Source organism: Muscardinus avellanarius (assembly GCF_963383645.1).
Source record: "Muscardinus avellanarius genome assembly, chromosome: 10".
Taxonomy (NCBI): Eukaryota; Metazoa; Chordata; class Mammalia; order Rodentia; family Gliridae; genus Muscardinus; species Muscardinus avellanarius.
In genome coordinates, this window is record NC_137796.1 from 104,364,238 (window position 1) to 104,382,142 (window position 17,905).

At 55.0% G+C, this 17,905-nt stretch overlaps 1 protein-coding gene across 1 annotated transcript; it reads right to left on the reverse strand.

The window, feature by feature from the left end:
• Positions 1-597: 597 nt before the first annotated feature.
• On the reverse strand, positions 598-15,367 carry NUBP1 (NUBP iron-sulfur cluster assembly factor 1, cytosolic; the record flags this gene model as incomplete). The annotated part of the gene is made up of 11 exons (XM_080702422.1): positions 15,325-15,367; positions 15,142-15,246; positions 13,197-13,330; positions 9,054-9,122; positions 6,673-6,705; positions 5,355-5,445; positions 4,287-4,441; positions 3,576-3,686; positions 3,026-3,128; positions 1,957-2,040; positions 598-656 (listed from the first exon to the last, which is right to left on the reverse strand). The coding sequence occupies exons 1-11, from the start codon at positions 15,341-15,343 to the stop codon at positions 598-600; spliced, it is 963 nt and encodes a 320-aa protein (XP_080558548.1). The 5' UTR covers positions 15,344-15,367.
• Between the last annotated feature and the right edge of the window lie 2,538 nt (positions 15,368-17,905).

The window sequence follows — 17,905 nt, forward strand, 5'->3', positions numbered from 1 at the left end:
AAAAAAACCTAGAGAACCCTAGAGATTGTATGCAACCCTGGAAACTACTGAATATACGGGGCACACTGGTGACAGGGCGTGCACACAGGCCACGTGTCTCCCGGGGTGACTTAGGGCTTTTCCAGGGGTTTCTGAGGGCTCCCAGCGTGTGGCCTGCAGCTCTGCTGGGGTCTGGGTTTCCCCTCCATCTGACCAGTGCCCACCTGGACAGTTCTGCAGTGAGGCCACACACTTACCTCTCTGGGTCCCTCGTAGGCCTACTCATCAGAGGCAGAGACGGCGTAATCCGGAGGCTCTGTGATGGAGCCGCATCCCCGGCCCCTTGGTGTCCAGGAAGCAGGCCTCGCGGGGCAGGTTCAAGAGGACACTTTTATTTTAGAATGGTTCGTGTGTGAGGAATGCCGTGGAACACGTTGTAAAGGAGGACAGAGAGTAGATGATTAAAGTGTTTTGAGGAGGCGACTTCGAATGGTGCCAGTGTCTGGTCCCTTCTGCCCGCGACCCCACCTGTCCCAAGGGTCCAGGTGTGACGGGACGCGCTGCGGGCCGGCGGGCTCCACAGCCCGGGCTGCGTGGTCCTCAGCGCTGTCCTGGGCTTCAGGATCTGGTGATGCTCTCTTCTTCTGACTGATGAGAACTACAAAACTCCTGGATTCCTGGAACACAAGGCGGCAGACACAGAGGGCTCAGGCTCACCAGCCCTGCCCTGGGCCAGGGAAGGCCACAGCCATGCTGGGCAGAGTCCCCTGGTGACCCAGTTCTACAAAAACCCAGTTTCTGTGATGTCCTGAACACTGGAAAGTGACCCCAAAGCCTCCTGATGCCTAGTGGCTGGAGCTTCACACGGCCCGTTCTGCGGTGGGTCTGTGAGGGCCGTGACCCGGCCGGGAGCCGAGCACTGGGGCTCCGCCATCTCCTCTGCCGCAGGTTCCAGCCGCCATGGCTGCCGCCGCTCAGTCAGCCTGCACGAGGGTCTGCTTTAGCTCACTGTGGCTTTGGGGAGTGGGAGGTATTTAAATACAATTTTTCAAGCTGGCGTGGTGGCGCACACTTGTCATCCCAGCATTCGGGAGGCTGAGATAGGAGGATCGCGGTTTGCAGACAGCCTCAGCTACTTAGTGAGGTCCTCTGCAACTCAGTGAGACCCTGCTTCAAAATAAAGAATAAAAAAATAGGACTGGGGGTGTCACTCAGAGGTAAGGCCCATAGGTTCCATCCTCAGTACCACATACACACAAAAAAAATCCAATTTTTCTTTCTTTTTGGTATTGAAGGTTGAACCCAGAGGCATTCTACCTCTGAGATAGACCCCCAGCCCTATTTTTTGTTTGTTTGTTTGAACTTGGAAACAGGGTCTGGCTAAATTGCTGAGGCTAGCCTTGAACTTGTGGTCCTTCTCTCTCAGCCCAACTACTGGGATTTCAGGTGCGTACCACCACACCCGGCTTAATTCAAGTTTGTAATAGTCTTTTTTTTTGGTAGTATTAGATATTGAACTCGGGGGTATTCTACCTCTGAGCTACATCCCAGCCCTGCTTTATTTATTTATTTTGAAACAGGGTCTCACTGAGTTGCCAAGTTGGCCTTGAACCTGCGATCCTCCTGTCTCAGCCTCCCACGTCCTGGGATTACAGGTGTGCACCATGACTGGCTTTTTAATAGTCTCGCTGAGGTGTATTCCCTGCGCCACACTTTTCACCCTCCCTGCGTTTTTTAAGCTGTGAGTCGTCAGTTTGCTATTTGACACAGTGGGAGGTTCCTCCTGGATTCCTGGGTGGAGGGGACCGCCGTGTGGAGGCCACACGGCGGTCCCCGCCTGCCCCGCCATCCCCGCGGTCTCCACCCGAGGCCCCACGGCTACATGGGAAAGTGTCCTCTTAATCCCCATCGCTCTGCTCCTTCACGTGGCTTCTGCCCAGCACGCGTCGAGTACCCGAGACCCGCTACGGCACTCACTCTGAATTATGCTTCTGTAGGCTAACGTGGCTGGCGAGTCCGGAGCATCCGTGAAAAAGGACTGTCCTTTGTCGCAGCTCTTACCTTAAAGAGACCGAGGGAAGGAGATGAGGGACGGGGCAGCAGGGCCCGGAGGAGGTGGGGGCCCCGGGCCTGGCGCAGGCCCTGGCTGGCGGCCCAACGAGGCTCCGGCCGGTTGGGTGGCGTGTGGCAAGTGCGGGTCCAGGGCCCGACAGAAAACTGGACGGGCAGTCCTGGGTGGGCTCCTGAGCCTCTCAGGACGACCACATGCCTCCTGCTCCTCGGAGACACATCCTGTCCCTCTCCATCACCTCCTGTGCCCATGGACACAGGTGCACCGTCCCCACGCCCCGCACACTGGGCCCCTCCAACACCTCAGCTCCTCCTTCCCCACAGAGGAGGCGGAGCTCCGAGGCCTGGGTGCCCACCTCCCCCCATGGCCGCCTCTGTCGTCTTCCCTCGCCCCCGCCCCCGCGCCTCTGCCCCTTGTGCCTCGATCTAGGGGCCGCCACAGGCACGCGGAGCTTAGGGTCAGCTCTTAGGGGGGCAGCGAACACGGAGGGGAGGTGGTTTGGGGGTCGCGGGAGGCCCTTCCCATCCCCAGCAGCGGGCAGGGAGGGAGACATGAGCCGGCCGCCCTCCTTCAGAGTTCCCGAGGCCAGACCCTGGGGACCCAGGTGCTCTGAGAAGAGCATTTTTAGGAAACATAGCTCTGGGGGGTGGGGAGGGGGCCTGGCAGGCATCCCGAGGGGCACGACACTAGACCCTCACTGTGGGGCTTCACTCAGACCCTCTTCCTCTGTAAGGTGGGCTCCACCATTCACCCCTGTGGCCACTCTTCTTCTTGACCCCTTTGACCCCCTGCTGCCACTGCCCTGAACAATTTTGCTCTCCCAGGCTGGCCCGAGGCCCCTTCCTGAGGTCTGCCTGCTCAGGGGGTCTAGCTCCAACACCCCGTGGCCCCCTCCGTGCTGGGCCTGCGTGGTGCCCGTGAGGGGCTGGGGGAACGTGAAGGGCCCTTGAGGCGACCACGGGCCCACTCACCCACCTATGTGCGGGTCCAGAGGCACCCTGCCCAGGAGCGGGACCTTCAGGTCCTGGCACATCACCGCCGCGCCCCCGGTCGTGGGAGGGAATATCTGAGATTCTTTCTGCGAGGAAATCAGAGGACAAGAAACCCAAGTCTCAGTATCAAAAGGACAGATCCCATTTTTATTTATTATTATTATTATTATTATTATTATTATTATTATTATTATTATTGGTACTGGGGTTCCTGGAAGCCCTTCTACCTCTGGGCTACACTCCCAGGCCTATTTTTTTAATATTTTTTTAATTTGGAAACAGGGTCTCTTAAGTCAGCGAGGCTGGCTCCGAACCTGCGCGATCCTCCTGTCTCCGCCTCCCAAGCGCGGGGATTACAAGCGTGCGCTGCCACCCAGCGTCAGATCCCATTTTTAAAGAAACTTAAACAGCTCATTCTGAATGTCAAACGCTACCCACCGAAAGCATCTTTTTTCAGTTGGCAACAGAGGATTTGGATTGAGAATCCCCTGCGGGTTCCCTAGTGGGCAGGCTGGGAGCTGCCCCAGGCTCACCTTGCACTTGGGGCACACGAAGCCGCTCATGTTCTCCACCACCCCGATGATGGGCAGCTCCACCTTGCGGCAGAAGCTGATTTCTTTCCGGACATCCTGCAGCGAGACCTCCTGTGATAGTTCAGAGAGACCAGGCGACCCAGAGTCAGGAGGAGAAAGGCCCGTACAGGGGGGAGATGCCGCGGCGCAGGGGACCCCCTCGTGAAGCCCTGGAGGGGCGTGCCATTTAATTATTTAGTGCCCTCCATTTTATACGCCTGGTCCTAGCTGCCATCACCCGAGCCGTGGGGCGCACTAGTTCCTGGATCAGGGCAAAGCAGGCCCATGGGCCACGCTTGGCCGATGCTTCCAGCGTGCCCGGCCCAGCGCTCCACCGAATGCCCACACTATTTTCACCCCACGGTGGCATCCCCCGTCAGCTCCGCAGAGGCTTTACCATCCAGGGCCCAGACATCTCCTGCCTAGCCCTTTGGGGCACATGTTCGCTCATCCCTCATTCATGTTCTGAGCAAAAACCACCTTATAGACACAAAGAAAATAAGGGACATGCGTCTTTGTATCACTCCAAATAGGCTTTTTTTTTTTTTTTTTTTTGGTGCTAAGGATGGAACCCAGGGCTCGGTGGGTGCAGGCGAGGGGCCCGGGTGTCAGAGCTGCACAAGCAACTGGGCGTGGAGCGTGGGGCGCGCCTGGCGGGGGGCGCGGGCTCACCTGCGGCGTGGTGATGATCACCGCCCCGTCGATGTGCGCCGCGGCCAGGTACTGGACCACCGAGAGGTGCTCATCGGACGTCCCGGGCGGGGTGTCCACGAGGAGGTAGTCGACCTCTCCCCAGTCCACGTCGCGAAGGAACTGCTTGATCATGCCTGGAAGAGGGGCCGGAGCTGCTGCTCTCGGGCTCTGGCGGCGGGGCTCGTAAGAGGAGCGGCTGCCCGCTGGGTGCACAGATGGCCCCGCTCTACGGCAGCAGCTCTCACCTGGCACGGTCCTGTCCCCAGGGCGCATGTGGTGAGGTCTGGGGACCTGCTTGGTGCTAAGACTAGGGCCCCGGGTACTACTGGCATCTAGTGGTGTGGCCAGGGTCACTGTGCGGCTTCGTGAGCCGCCCCCAGCAAGGACTCGCCAGCCCCCACCCCCCGGCTTTCCTTGGAGGGTTGGGGCACCTGCCCTTAGCAATCCTTTGTGTGTGTGTGAGTGTGTGTGTGTCTGTATGTGTCTGTGTGTGTGTGATGGGGACTGAATCCAGAGCATTCTACCTCTGAGCTACACCCCCAGCCCTATTTTATTTTTATTTTGAAACAGGGTCTTTATACATTGATGAGCGTCTCACTACTTGCTGAGACTGTCTTTGAACCTGCGATCCTCCTGTCTCAGCGTCCCAAGGACTGGGATTACAGGTGTGCGCACCGGAGCATCCTGGTAGGAACCTCATCTCACACACACACTTCTCTCTGACGCAAATAAACCCATAATAAAAAGAACTTCAGGATCCTACAGATCTCAGGGAGAGGAAAACTCAGGGCAGATATTAAAAATTCTACAGGGGACCTGGTATTTCCCATAGCTCTCTTGAGTCAGTGAAGACAGAGGCAGCAGGAGGCTTATGAAGAAAACAGGACAGAGGCTGGAATGAGCTCGTGTGTGAAGCCCTGGGTTCCAGCCCCAGCACCAGAAAAAAATAAAGATAGAATGCGACAAAGCCCGGGAGGCGGCGGCCGCATCCTGACAGGCAGCGGTCTAAGCGAAGCCGGGAACGCGAGGGGAGGGGGCGCGGCAAACCGTTTTTCTTTGGTCCCCTCCAGATGACGGCATCATCAGGGCTGCTGAGCAGGAAGCCCACCGACATCACCCCCAGGTTGTCTTCCACATACTGGAGAGGGAAGAGGACCAGGGCAAGACGCACGTTACTCAGAACCAAGACACCGGGGCGCCCGCTGCGGCTCTGGTGTGGGCCCTGGCTGAAGAGGCCATTTGGGGGCAAAGTTATCATGTGACATATGAGTGCATTTTCTCTCTTTTTTTGAACCCAGGGGCACTCTACCTCTGGGCCAAGCCCTCAGCCCTTATTTATTTTTTGTGGTACTGGGGGTGGAACCCAGGGGCTTTCTACCTCCGGGCTACACTCTCAGACCTATTTTATATTTTATTTGGAAACAGGGTCTCACTAAGTAGCTGAGGCTGGCTTTGAACTTCTGCGATCCTCCTGTCTCAGTAGAGACAGTACCAGGATTACAAGCGTGTGCCACCACGGCCAGCACTACTTTTTATTTTGAAGCAGGGTCTCCCTAGGTTGCTGACGGTCTCCCTAAGTTGAGTCTGGCCTCAAACCTTCGATCCTCCGGTCTCAGACTCCCAAGTACCGGGAATATACACATGCGCCACCACACCCAGCCTGAGCATCCTCAAACCATTTTTGCAAAAAAGGTCACCGTCTTGAGGGGATTTGAAAGAGGACCGTGTGGCCCTGCACTGCGTGACAGCCGGCTGTGCTAAGGTAAACACACGCCCTCTCCGTAGCTGGCTTAATTAAGGGATGGTGATTTTGGCCTCAGGGCCAAATCCAGCCCATGTCTGTGTTTGCAAATAAAGTTTTATTGGCACACACTCATGGTCATTCAGCCACATGCTACTATTGAGCCACAACAGCAGAGAATATAGCCACAAACAAAAGTATCCACTCTCCAGCCTTTTGTTTTGTTTTGTTTTTTGCAGTATTGGGGATGGAACCGGGGCATTCTACCTTCGAGCTACTCCCCCAGCCCTATTTTTTTATTCTTATTTGAAACAGGGTCCCACTGAGTTGCGGAGGGCCTCACTCGGTAGCTGAGGCTGTCTGTGAACCGCGATCCTCCTGTCTCGGCCTCCCGAGTGCTGGGATTACGAGCCTGCGCCCCACGCCCGGCCGCTCTCCACCCTTTTAGAGACAGAGTTTGCCAGTCCCACGCCTTCCCTGGGTCCCCTACTCTGCAAAGGCGCTTCTGTGAGAATGTGTGGACTGGCAGATGGCGTGAGACAACGCTGACGACGCGCCAGGAATCCGCGATGAACACTCGACCCGCACACGCCACCCTCACAGCGCGGCAGAGGGGACACTCACCACTGGGGACCAGCCCGAGCCGCTCTGGTGAACCTGTGTGAACATGAGCGGCGACATTTATGCGTGAGACGCTGCGGCCTGGGCACACTGTGCGCGGAGAAGTCATAGGAAGGCGGTTTTATAAAACACGATCCGCCACTAGATTCTTGATAGGACCCCGCAAACCGCGGGGTGGGGGAGTGACGGAAGACTGAGTCCAATCAACGCCCTTTGCTCTCCAAGCTGGATTATTTTGAAACTCTGCCTGGGTCTCAAGAAGTCAGAGAGCCAAAATTATTCAAGTTCAGAGACAGCTTTGAACCTACAGGCTTTCTGTTTTTGATTTTGTTTTTTTGTTTTTTGCAGTACTGGGGGTGGAACCCAGGGGCATTCTACCTCCAAGCTACACCCCCAGCCCTATTTTTTTCTTTATTCTTTATTTTGAAACCGGGTCCCACTGAGTTGCAGAGGGCCTAAGTAGCTGAGGCTGGCCGTGAACCCGTGATCCTCAGGTCTCAGCCTCCCAAATGCTGGGATGACGAGCGTGCGCCGTCACACCCAGTGGAATCGCAGTATTTTAAAAGAGCGAGAGAAATGGGGTGGGGGTTGCTGAGACCGTTCAGTTAACTGGCAAGGCTGCCCCGCAGAAGCGCAGGAATGAGGGCACTGGAGACTTTCGGGGACCCAGTGGGGTCAAAGCCTGCCCTGCCGGTGGCCTCAGCGTCAGTGCCGGCTGCTCCCAGGGCCACCGGGAAGCCCTGGAGGCTCCTTCAAGACGTCCCTCCAGCAGAGCTCAGCGGGCTCCAAGGCTCACGGTCCCCACCCCGAGGGAGCCAGGAGGGCAGTGAATTCCAAACGCACCACAGAGCGGCCACGGTCAGGCCTGTTTTTCTTGTCTGAAGTCTTAACCTTTTCCAACAGCTTTCTTGAGACAGAATTCACACACCAGGCAACTCGCCCCGTGTGAGCGTCAACTTGGCGCCTCTGTGCGTCCGTGAGAGGGGGCCTCCAGGCCACCTGCTCTTGAGGATGTCCGCACCTTAGCCGTGCTCCTCAGCCTCCCCGCCCTCCCCAGCCCAGAAGGCATCTCATTCCTATCTCTGTGGATTTGCCTGATCTGCACATTTCATATAGCTACCATCATCCATGGTTTCTGTGAATGAAGTTTAACTTGAAAAAAACACTTCTTATTTATAGCTGTTCAAGAGGTCACTGTCTTTTTTAAAAGAGGCATAAACATGATCCATCCGGCAGAAGACAACAGTAGAACGTGTTTAATTTTTACCATTCATTTAAAAATTTCTTTTTTTTTTTTTGAGATGGAGTCTTGCTATGTTGCTGAGGCTGGTCTCTGACTCCTGGGCTCAAGCACCCTCCTGCCTTCTCTCTCTTTTTCTTTTTCTTAGTAATAAAGATGGGATCCACTGGCATTCTATCCCTGAACTACACCCCTAGCCCTTTTGATCTTTTATTTTGAAGCCCAGCCTTGCTAAGTTGCTGAAGCCGGCCTCAAACCTGCGATCCTCCTGTCTCAGCCTCCCAAGTACTAGGATCTCAGGCCTTGGCCGCTGAGCCCAGCAGGTCCCGCCTTCTGAGGAGCTGGGACGTCAGGCGCACGCCACCGCACCTGGTTTAATTTCTACTTTCATAAAGTACTATGTACCGTTAGAGTAAGTAGCTTATAGCCACACTGGGGGGTGTAGGCAAATCGCGGTACTGAGCAGGCATGTGAAGGAGCCTCGTCCACAGGGGGCGTCGCTCCCCCTCCAGCACCCTCAGAGGCAAAACCAGGGGCTCAGCAGAGCCTCCAGAGCTGGCCCACCTGCCTCGAGGCCCTGCAGTCCACCTGCCCCTCCACCAGCCGCCAAGGACCGCCCCTCTGAGAGCAGCTCCCCTCCCCTGCCGCCAGCAGGTGGCCTTCGTCTGCCACCACTGCACCCCAGCACAGTGCCTGGCCTGACACAGAAGGAGCCATCTTAAAGCACACCCGGGGAGGGGCATCCTCCGGCCCGGTGTTCACCAGCCTGGCGTCTGCCCAGCACGCGGCCCCACCGGCCTCAGTGACTCCCTGTCTCGGTTCCCCAAGAGAGCCCATGGGTGCACAAAGACCCCCTGGCTTCCAGGGTGCAGGCCGGAGCAAACCCCGGCCCAAGTTCCCAGCCAGGGCTAAATTTCCACGTCTCACTTCTGCATTTGACTTGCTCTTTCCCTTCCTCTGGGAAGGCATGGAAACCAATGCTTCTCCAGCGGTGTACAGACCTCACATACAATCCCTCCCCGCAAAGCCGCGGTGACTGTAGAGCGCGCACCGGCATCCCAACCCATGAAACAGCCGCTCTGCCCGCCTCTGTCTAAGGCTTCAGCCCCGCGTGCTTTCCTGAGCTGTGAACTATAGCGATTACCTGTTCTCCTTCCAGTCCCATGATCTTGGGAATTGATGGCCCACATATATCGACGTCGAGAAGAGCAACCTGGCGAGGAGAGAGAGAAAGAGAGAGAGAGAGAGAGAGAGAGAGAGAGAGAGAGAGAGAGAGAGAGAGAGAAACACCAGGTGGTTACATAAGCAAATGCGTAAACCTTTAGACAGGCGGGGAGAAGGAAACTGGGCCAAACTTGGAGCAGCCCGCTTCTCACGAGGCACAGTGATAACTCCTGCTGACCTAGGACTCAGAGTTCCAGCTCCCAGGGCAAAGTTCGTCAACGCTGCCCGCCCGGCCCCCCAGACTGGCCGAGCTCCTCTGGGGTGGTCTTGTAGGTCGGGTGTCGGGTGGCAGGGATGCTCAGATTCAGCCACTGTTTACACAGTCCTAGGGGCTGAGTACTATTATCTCTGCATTACAGAAAAGGAAACTGAGGTTCACAGAGGCCCAGTGACTTGTTCTGTGAGCGAGGACACAGCCGGGACATAATCAAAGTGTCCAACGCCACAATTCTTGGCACTACCCACAGGGCCTGGGAAGGAGGGCCGGAGCAGAAACTCCAGCTGGGCTCTGCCAAGCCCCGGCTTCCGGTCACCCTGCAGGCTAGCAGTATGCTTTCAAAAAAGAAATTGAACACCAGAAAGAAGTGTAGACAAGCTCCTTGCTGGGGACTCCAGTGCAGTCTCTGATGACGCTCCACGCAACACGCAGGGCCTTCAGGAACCTTGGGCGGTGCAGGGCAGGCTGGAGCTCCTCTCGGAAGCTGGGGTGGCCAGATGCACGGTGCAACACCTCAGGGTAACTCTGTAACTTGCCCCGCGGTCCTTTCTTGCTTCCCTCTTCAGTCCTGTCAACAAGCCCGGCCTCCTGCGTCCTCCTCACCAAGAGAAGCTTTCATGATCTCCCTAGTTTCCTGCTGGCCGGCAGGCCCCTCCTGAGGCAGGACAGCGCTCTGTGCCTTGTTCATCTTGACCCTTGGGGTCCACAGTGTGAATGATCCACAGACACGTCACAGTAGCGCCTCAGGGTTGGGGAAAGTACGCCACGATGCACCCCGCAGAGCGTTCCTCGGGCCCCAGGGCTTCTAGCACACCCGGTCCCCAAGACAGTCCTTTTGGGAATGGCCTACTGTGTTTCCTCCGCAGCCTGGGAGGGACTTAGCGAAGTGGGGGCGCAGCAGGCAGACGGCGCACGAGGCTCCTGGGTCCTGATCACCCGCGGGCCCTTGTAGGCGCGGGGTTACCTCCCTCGCTGCTCAGGTGGGGCCCCGAGTGAGCGAATCCCTCAGCCTGCCGCCGCATGGGAGCTGAGAGCTGGGCGGGGCGGGCCGCTTTCCCCTTACCTAGCACCCGGAGCTCCCCTGAAGGAGAGGTCCATCCCAACTCTCCCGAGGCTGTGCCCTCACACAAGCGGCTGCTCCTCGCTCTGCCTGGCATCCCATCTGTGAAACTGGGGGCTCGGGGACCCTTAGCCCTTTCCAGCTCGGGAGGCCAGGAGCCCCAAGGAAGCACCTCAGATGCTCCGCGGCGCGGGCACTGATGACCTTAACGGCATCACTCACTTTTCAGATCAAAAGCAGAACGTGTGTCGTAGCTCAGGGGGCTGGTGACACGTGACTCCTTGCCGTCCCCTGGCTCGGGCTTACGCTGCCAAGGGCCCTCCTGCCTTCAGACTTGCACACTCCCTTGCCCGCCCCCGGCCAGGGGTGTTTATCTTCTGCTCTCTCTCCACCAGGCCCTTTCAAACAGGATGACACCGGGACAGCCTTGTGCGGTCAGTGCTGAGCCTCTTCTAGGCAGCAGGTGTTCCGCGCCCTCCTGCGGCCACGGGCCCCAAGAAATCCGTGCTCCCTGCTCCAATCAGCAGGGCGGATTCAGTGTTCACCATGTGCAGGTACTGGGTACGGTCTGGAGACAACAATGTCTTCCCTGTCACGGGTGGGTCGGCTGGGGAAAACACGCTCCTATATGTTTCTTTTAACCACCACTGCACAAAGAAATCCAGTTCCTCTGGCCATGTTTTCCCGGTACACATGGTGCGTTTCCTTTGGTATACTGCGACAGCTAGACATGCGGGCAGCGAGGGCTTCAGAAGGTAGTTATGTGGCAGGGAGCGCTGTGAACAACGCTACTCACCACCGGCTAGGGTAAAGCCCACTGCCAGATGGCTTGTTTAAAAATATTCCAGCCGGGCGCGGTGGCGCACACTTGTCATCCCAGTAACTTGGGAGGCTGAGACAGGAGGATCACAGGTTCGCGGCCAGCCTCAGCTACTGAGTGAGGCCCTCTGCAACTCAGTGGGACCGTGTTTCAAAATAAAGAATAAAAAACAGGACTGGGGGTGTAGCTAGGAGGTAGAATTCCACCCCAGTATCAAAAAAAAAAAAAAAAAAAGAAAGAAAGAAAGAAAGAAAGAAAGATATAACAGCTTCGGAAAGCAAAGATCATTTTGGATGGTGTAGACAATTCAATCAAAACAGATCCTTGACCAGCTCACCAGGCAATGTGTATATGACTCTCAGGCAAAGGGAGATTATGACCTAACAGAACGACGAATCCACGAGCATGTGTGAAGCGACCGCACGGCGCTTTGGATAGATCACAAATGCATTTCTTTTTCCTTTTTCCTTTTTGGTGGTGCTGGGGATCAAACTCAGGGGCATTCTGCCATGGAGATACATCCCCAGCTGTTTTATTGTTTCTAACAGGGTCTTGCTAAGTCACCACTTGCTGGCCTTGAACTTGCGATCCTCCTATCTCGTAGGATTACAGGCGTGCGCCACCATACCTATTTCACGGATATATTTCTTCTCTCTTTTTTTTTTTTTCTGGTGGTACTAGGGGTGGAACCCAGAGGCTTTCTACCTCCAGGCTATACTCCCAGACCTATTTTATATATTTTTATTTGGAAACAGGGTCTTACTAAGTTGCTGAGAGCCTCACTAAGTAGCTGAGGCTGGCTTCGAACCTGTGAGATCCTCCTGTCTCAGCCTCCCAAGTGCTGGGATTACAATAATGTTGAAACAGGGTCTCACTAAGTAGCTGAGGCAGGCTTTGAACCTATGCGATTCTCCTGTCTCAGCCTCCCAAGTGCAGGGATTACAAGTGTGTGCCACCACGCCCGGCTCACAGATATATTTCTGAGGCAGAAATCATCGTCATTCCTTCATATTCCAGTTACTGGAGCCAAGTAGCCATGCCTACTGCCATTTGTGGGGCACTTAGCACTTGACACGAATGACCTCACTCAGCGCTGTGAGTCCCATTTCGTGGATCAGAAAACTGAGGCAGAGACCTCGGGGTCACAGACCTGGCGTGGATGGGGCTGGGCTGTGCACCCGTCCTGCCTGACTCCTGAGCTGTGTTCCTGGCCACTTACTACGCCTTTATTAGTCTGACGCTCAACTGGATAGTTGGAGTTTTCCTGGTCCTCTGTATCCGTAAGGAGAAATGAAAGCTTTAGTGCCGGGGCCTACAAATACTTTCTGCAAAGGCTCAGCAGGAAATCTGCCTGCTTTACGGGCAAAATCAAGAATAATGTGTAGGGAAGAGGGAAACTCTCTTAAGCACATGATGTACTTGAACAAACATATCAAAGTCAATCACTGAGCCAAGCATGGAAGAGAGGGAGGGGGAGGGAATGGAGCGGGAACTGAATGAGGGCTAACTGGGTGATGTGCGCATGTGTGACTCCACCATCTTTTATCCCATTAAGATGTACGACTACAATGCACCAATAAAAAATTTTTAAAAAGAACTTGAAAGGAACCATTTAAAAATGTAAATGCTATTTTAGCGCATGAGAAATGGGCTGGATTTAGCCCACTGAGTAGAATTTGCAGGTTCTTGGTTTAGAGAAAACCCCAAAGAGAAAAAAGAAGTCTACAATGTCATGAGTTATCAGCAAAGAGACATGCGCACCCACCCCTTGCTCTCTTGGCCAGCGAAGTCAGTGAAATGCCCCAGGCCATTGCCAGGCAGCTGCGACTTCTGGCTCCAGACGTCCAGGGGCCAAAGAGGCCCGTTTAACTTAGTCTCAGGCCTCGGTTCTCTAAAAGCCAGCAGACAGAAGGGACACGGACCCCCCAACCGAAGAGGCGTCGCCCAGTTTCCCCCAGGGCCTCACCTGTGTGTGCTCATCCTCTGCCAGGCCGTGGGCCAGGTGGGCACTGAAAGTGCTTTTGCCAACGCCGCCTTTCCCAGACAACACCAAGATTTTGTGTTTCACAGTCTTCATTTTCTCTTTGATTTCCTCTATGGCTGCAAAGAATGCGGTTCTGGTGATGAAGTCCCTGCCTCTGGACCGAGTGTCACCCTCCCAAGGGGCAAAGGGAGCTACAGTCTCAAAGGATGCCAGGGACACGGCTTCACCAGTGGCAGCAACATGCGCTTTGAAGAAAACAAGGCTAGTCTCACACCTGAAAGGGTCACATTTGTTTACACGCCTGTCTCTGCCACGCGCAGGCTAACTCTGTGGGGGGGGGGGACCGTCTTGAGGCTCTGCAGATCACGAGCTTCCAGCCTGCAGCGAAATCCTCAGGGGATGTATGGCCATGTCTGGGGATGTTCCAAGAAGGGGCGCTACTGGCATGTAGTGGGTAGAATCTAAATGTCTACACTGCACAGGACTAGCCAACGCTAAATGTCAACAGAGGATCGGGAACCCTGACAGGGGGCAGGCTTGTAAAACGAACCCATCACGAGTAGCTTGCGTTTAGTGGGTTTCATCTTTTCTTATTTCAAATTCTTTTTTTTTGTGTGTGTGGTACTGGGGATTAAACTCTGAGGAGCTACACCTCTGAGCTATACCCCCAGCCCTTTTAATTTTTTTGGTAGTACTAGAGATTGAACCCAGGGGCATTCTATCTCTGAGCTGCACTCCAGCCCTATTTTATTTTTGAAACAAGGTCTCACTACGTTGCTAAAGGCCTCACTCAGTTGCTGAGGCTGGCTTTGAACCTGCCATCCTCCTGTCTCAGCCTCCCAAGTACTAGGATTACAGGCGTGTATCACCTGGCTTTGGACTTTGTGATCCTCCTGTCTCAGCTTCCCAAGTATTTATTGGGATTACAGGTGTGTGCCACTGTGCCTGGCTGTATTTCAGATTCTTGTGTGTGTGTGTGTGTGTGTGTGTGTGTGTGTGTATGTGTGTGGTACTGGGGATGGAACCCAAGGGCCTTCTACCTCTGGGCTACACTTTCAGACCTATTTTATGTTTTATTTGGAAACGGGGTCTCTTAAGCCAGCTGAGGCTGGCTTCAAACCCGTGTGATCCTCCTGTCTCAGCCTCCCAAACCTCCAAGGTTTACAGGGATTACAAACGTGCGCCACCACGCCTGGCTTTTATTTCAGATTCTTAACTCAACACAGTGAGGTAACTGGTTTTCTCCATTTCTAAGAAGGAACAGGACACCCCGAGGTTAAGGCCCTTGCTCAAAGTTACGGCTTGCAGCGGCCCCATAATCAGTATCCTTTGAGCTCCTTCAAGATCCTCTACGTGGGTGCTCGGAGTCCTCGCCGCTCTGGAATTCACCCTTCAGTGTCAGTAGCGACTTGCTTGCTGTCTCTCTTGCGTCTCCCCTATTAAGCTAAACCACTAGGGCAGCGACCACATCTGTCTCATTCACAGAGCACCGCGCCCAGGAGATGGTTAACAAACCATTTTTGTTGAATGAATGGCAGACTCAGTCCTCAAAAGGAGGAAAATTCTGTCTGCCTGGCACAGACAGGACTTATGCCCGGACTCCACAAGGCAAGGTCTGCACCATCTACCCTGCCCGGTCGCTACTGTCGCTCAAGCTGCTGGCCCCGCCTGGGTCCCTGCAGACCTTTTTTCCAGGCCCCCCATTCCCCAGGTCCGCCCTTCCTTAATACACCTGGCCACGCCCATCTCCGCATTGCTCCGCCCACCCCTCCCGCCCCGCCCCTTTCATCATTTGTACCGCCTACCCCGTACTTGTTTTCCCGTGCTCCAGGTCCCGCCCCCTCGTTACCGCGCGTCATCCTCCAAAGCCCCGCCCCTTCCGGCCCCGCGCCTTTCACTTCCTGCCCAGGCCTTGCCCCTCGCTCACCCGGGTCCGGGGCGGCGCCGGCTCCTGAAGCACACAGCCGCTGGTTGGGGCATCCCTGGCACGAGGCCCCTCGGCCTGCCTGGGCGCTGTCGGCCCCGGGACAGTCTGTGCGGAGACGAGATCACAGTCAGAGCAGCTCGCATTTCTTCGGCCCCTCCACCCACGCCCCCTCCGCGAGCTCACCGTGGGGCACCTCCTCCATCCCGCCGCTCTAGTCAACGCGCTCGCCGGAACTTTCAGAGGCGCACTTCCTCCTCGCGGGCCCAATCTCACACTCCAGCCGCGTGAAATGCGTCCCGATAAGCGGACCGCGCATGCGCGGGCCCTCTGCGGTGCGGTTTTGCATTCTCCTGCTTCCTAATTTAAGACAGCAGCGGAAAGCTGGGTTTGCTGGTGTACACTGGTAACCCCAGCATTTGGGAGGCGGAGACAGGAAGATCGCGGTTCGCGGACAGCCCTAGCTTCTACTTAGGCCCTTTGCAACTCAGTGAGGCCCAGTTTAAAAATAAAGAATAAAAAATAGGGCTAGGGGTGTAGCTCGAAGGTAGAATGCCCCTGGGTTCCATCCCCAGTACCGGAAAAAAAAAAAAAAAAAAAAAAAAAGCACCACAGCTGCGGATTATCTATCATTGATACTAAGGCATAAATCTCATAAGGACAAAGGAGTTATTCTCCATTACCTCGATACTATTTCTGTACCCAAGAGGTGGGTCTAGCCCTGTTAGCCAATATGCAGTCTATATCGAGATTGCCTCAGCTGTTCAGATAAGCCCCCAGCACGCCCGTGTCCTGGAGTCAATGGAGAATCATACACTACCGTTGGTTGTCTCTTCAGGCTCTTTCTTGTAATCCATACAATCCTTCCCTCCTTTCGTTTACTTATATACTGATCTTTCATCACGCTGATGAGTTTTGGAGAGCCCAGGCCAGCTGTCCTGTCTGGAACACCTACCCCATCATCTCCCACGGTGAGATTCAAGTTAAAGTCTCCATTTTGGTTTGCAGAGCACACCTGGATGTGTGCTTGCTGTGGTGTACATGCTGACTGTCCCATTGTTGGGAATGAAGCGTGGTCACTTGGTCATCGTGGCGTCTGCCCAATTTCTCCAGTGAAAGTGACCTGCCTTCTTTTGGAAGTAATAAGGACGCTAGGGTAGTCAGGTGTACTATCCCAGTACTTGGGAGGCTGGAGGATCGCAGGTTCAAGACCAGCCTCGGCAACTTAGCAAGACCCTGTTTCAAAAGAAAAAGTCAGAAGGGCCGTGGGTGTAGCTTGGAGATAGGGTGCCCCTGGGCTCAACCCAGCAGCTCCCCCAAAAGTCAAGGACTATGGGTGATACCCTGAGGTCCTATGAATAGGACCAAAGCTCCTTTTCTCTATCCCCCTTTCTCTCCTTGGTTTTAACATCACTGTCTGATGAGTTCTGTTGATATTTACAAGTTGATTTATTTTTCCCCAGTCATCATCTATCGTCTGGATATTCATTAACTGGCTTTCCTCCTAACGCTCTCCTCTTTTGGAGCCTTATGTGGACGGTCCCTACTTTTTCCAGTGGAGCCTTTCCAAGCCAGCTCCTGTCACCTTTGGACTCTGGCCTGACTTCTGGGGACCGCTCTTGCTTCCTGACACGGCGGGCGCTCCTGGCTCACCCCCGTCCTTGCTGCAGGAGCCTGGTTGCTTTCAGCGGGGGTGCAGTGTTTAGAAACTAAGGCCTGGGTGCTGTGCTGTGCTCGCGGATACTAGGGTATCACTGCCTAGTGTGTGCCTTAGTGAGTACATACACTACCTGCCCGGGCCCTGAAGATGTAGACACTCATGTGTTAAACAGCACGGAATCAGTTACCTATGCCCACAGCTAATTCCAGCTGGCCTTTGCTCTACACGTTCTCCTCGCCAGCTCTCATATGCGTGTTTTATGTCAATACCTACTGCACGTCCTTAGTCTTATCTTCAGGGTCCCTCTGTCTTCATTTTTGGATGAGAAAACTGAGGTTAAGATACAGGTTAAGCCGGGCGTGGTGGCGCACGCTTTTAATCCCCGCGCTTGGGAGGCGGAGACAGGAGGATCGCGCAGGTTCGAAGCCAGCCGCGCTGGCTTAAGAGACCCTGTTTCCAAAAGTATAAAATAGGTCTGGGAGTGTAGCCCAGAGGTAGAAGGGTTTCCAGGAACCCCAGTACCACCAAAAAAACAAAAACAAAAACAAACAAACAAACAAAAAAAAACCCCAACAACAACAACAACAACAAAAAGATACAGGTTAATTTTGGTATCTTTTGCAGATCACAGCTGGCTGTGAGCTTGCCCTTATACACTTGGTGGCTAATGGTCACAGGACTCGTAGCAGGGTTGGCGGCTCAGGAGATAATGAAGCAGGCTGTACGGCCTGCACGGGTCAGGTGCACGGGGTCAGGCATCGCTGCGGCTGCTGCTAGCGCTCCCAGAATGACCCGCCCCCATCATCCTGCAGCCCAGGCTTGTTGGGACGTCAGATAATTATGCAGTTACAGTGTGGGTCACACAGCCAGCTGGCTGCCCCGGAACTCTTCTGATCATGGAACCTTTTTTCCCTACTCCACACTGCGGCGGGATCCCCGAGGCGTTACCTCGCAGGTGTACCTGAAGGCGTTTCCGGGCAGGTTCCTGCTATCTGTGTTTAGAAGGTGTCACTTGCCGTTTCTCTTGGGTGATCAGTGCACAGGGTCCTCCACCAGCCCTCGGCAGAGCTTTGCACGGCAGCAGGAGGAAATGCCTGCCATTGCCAA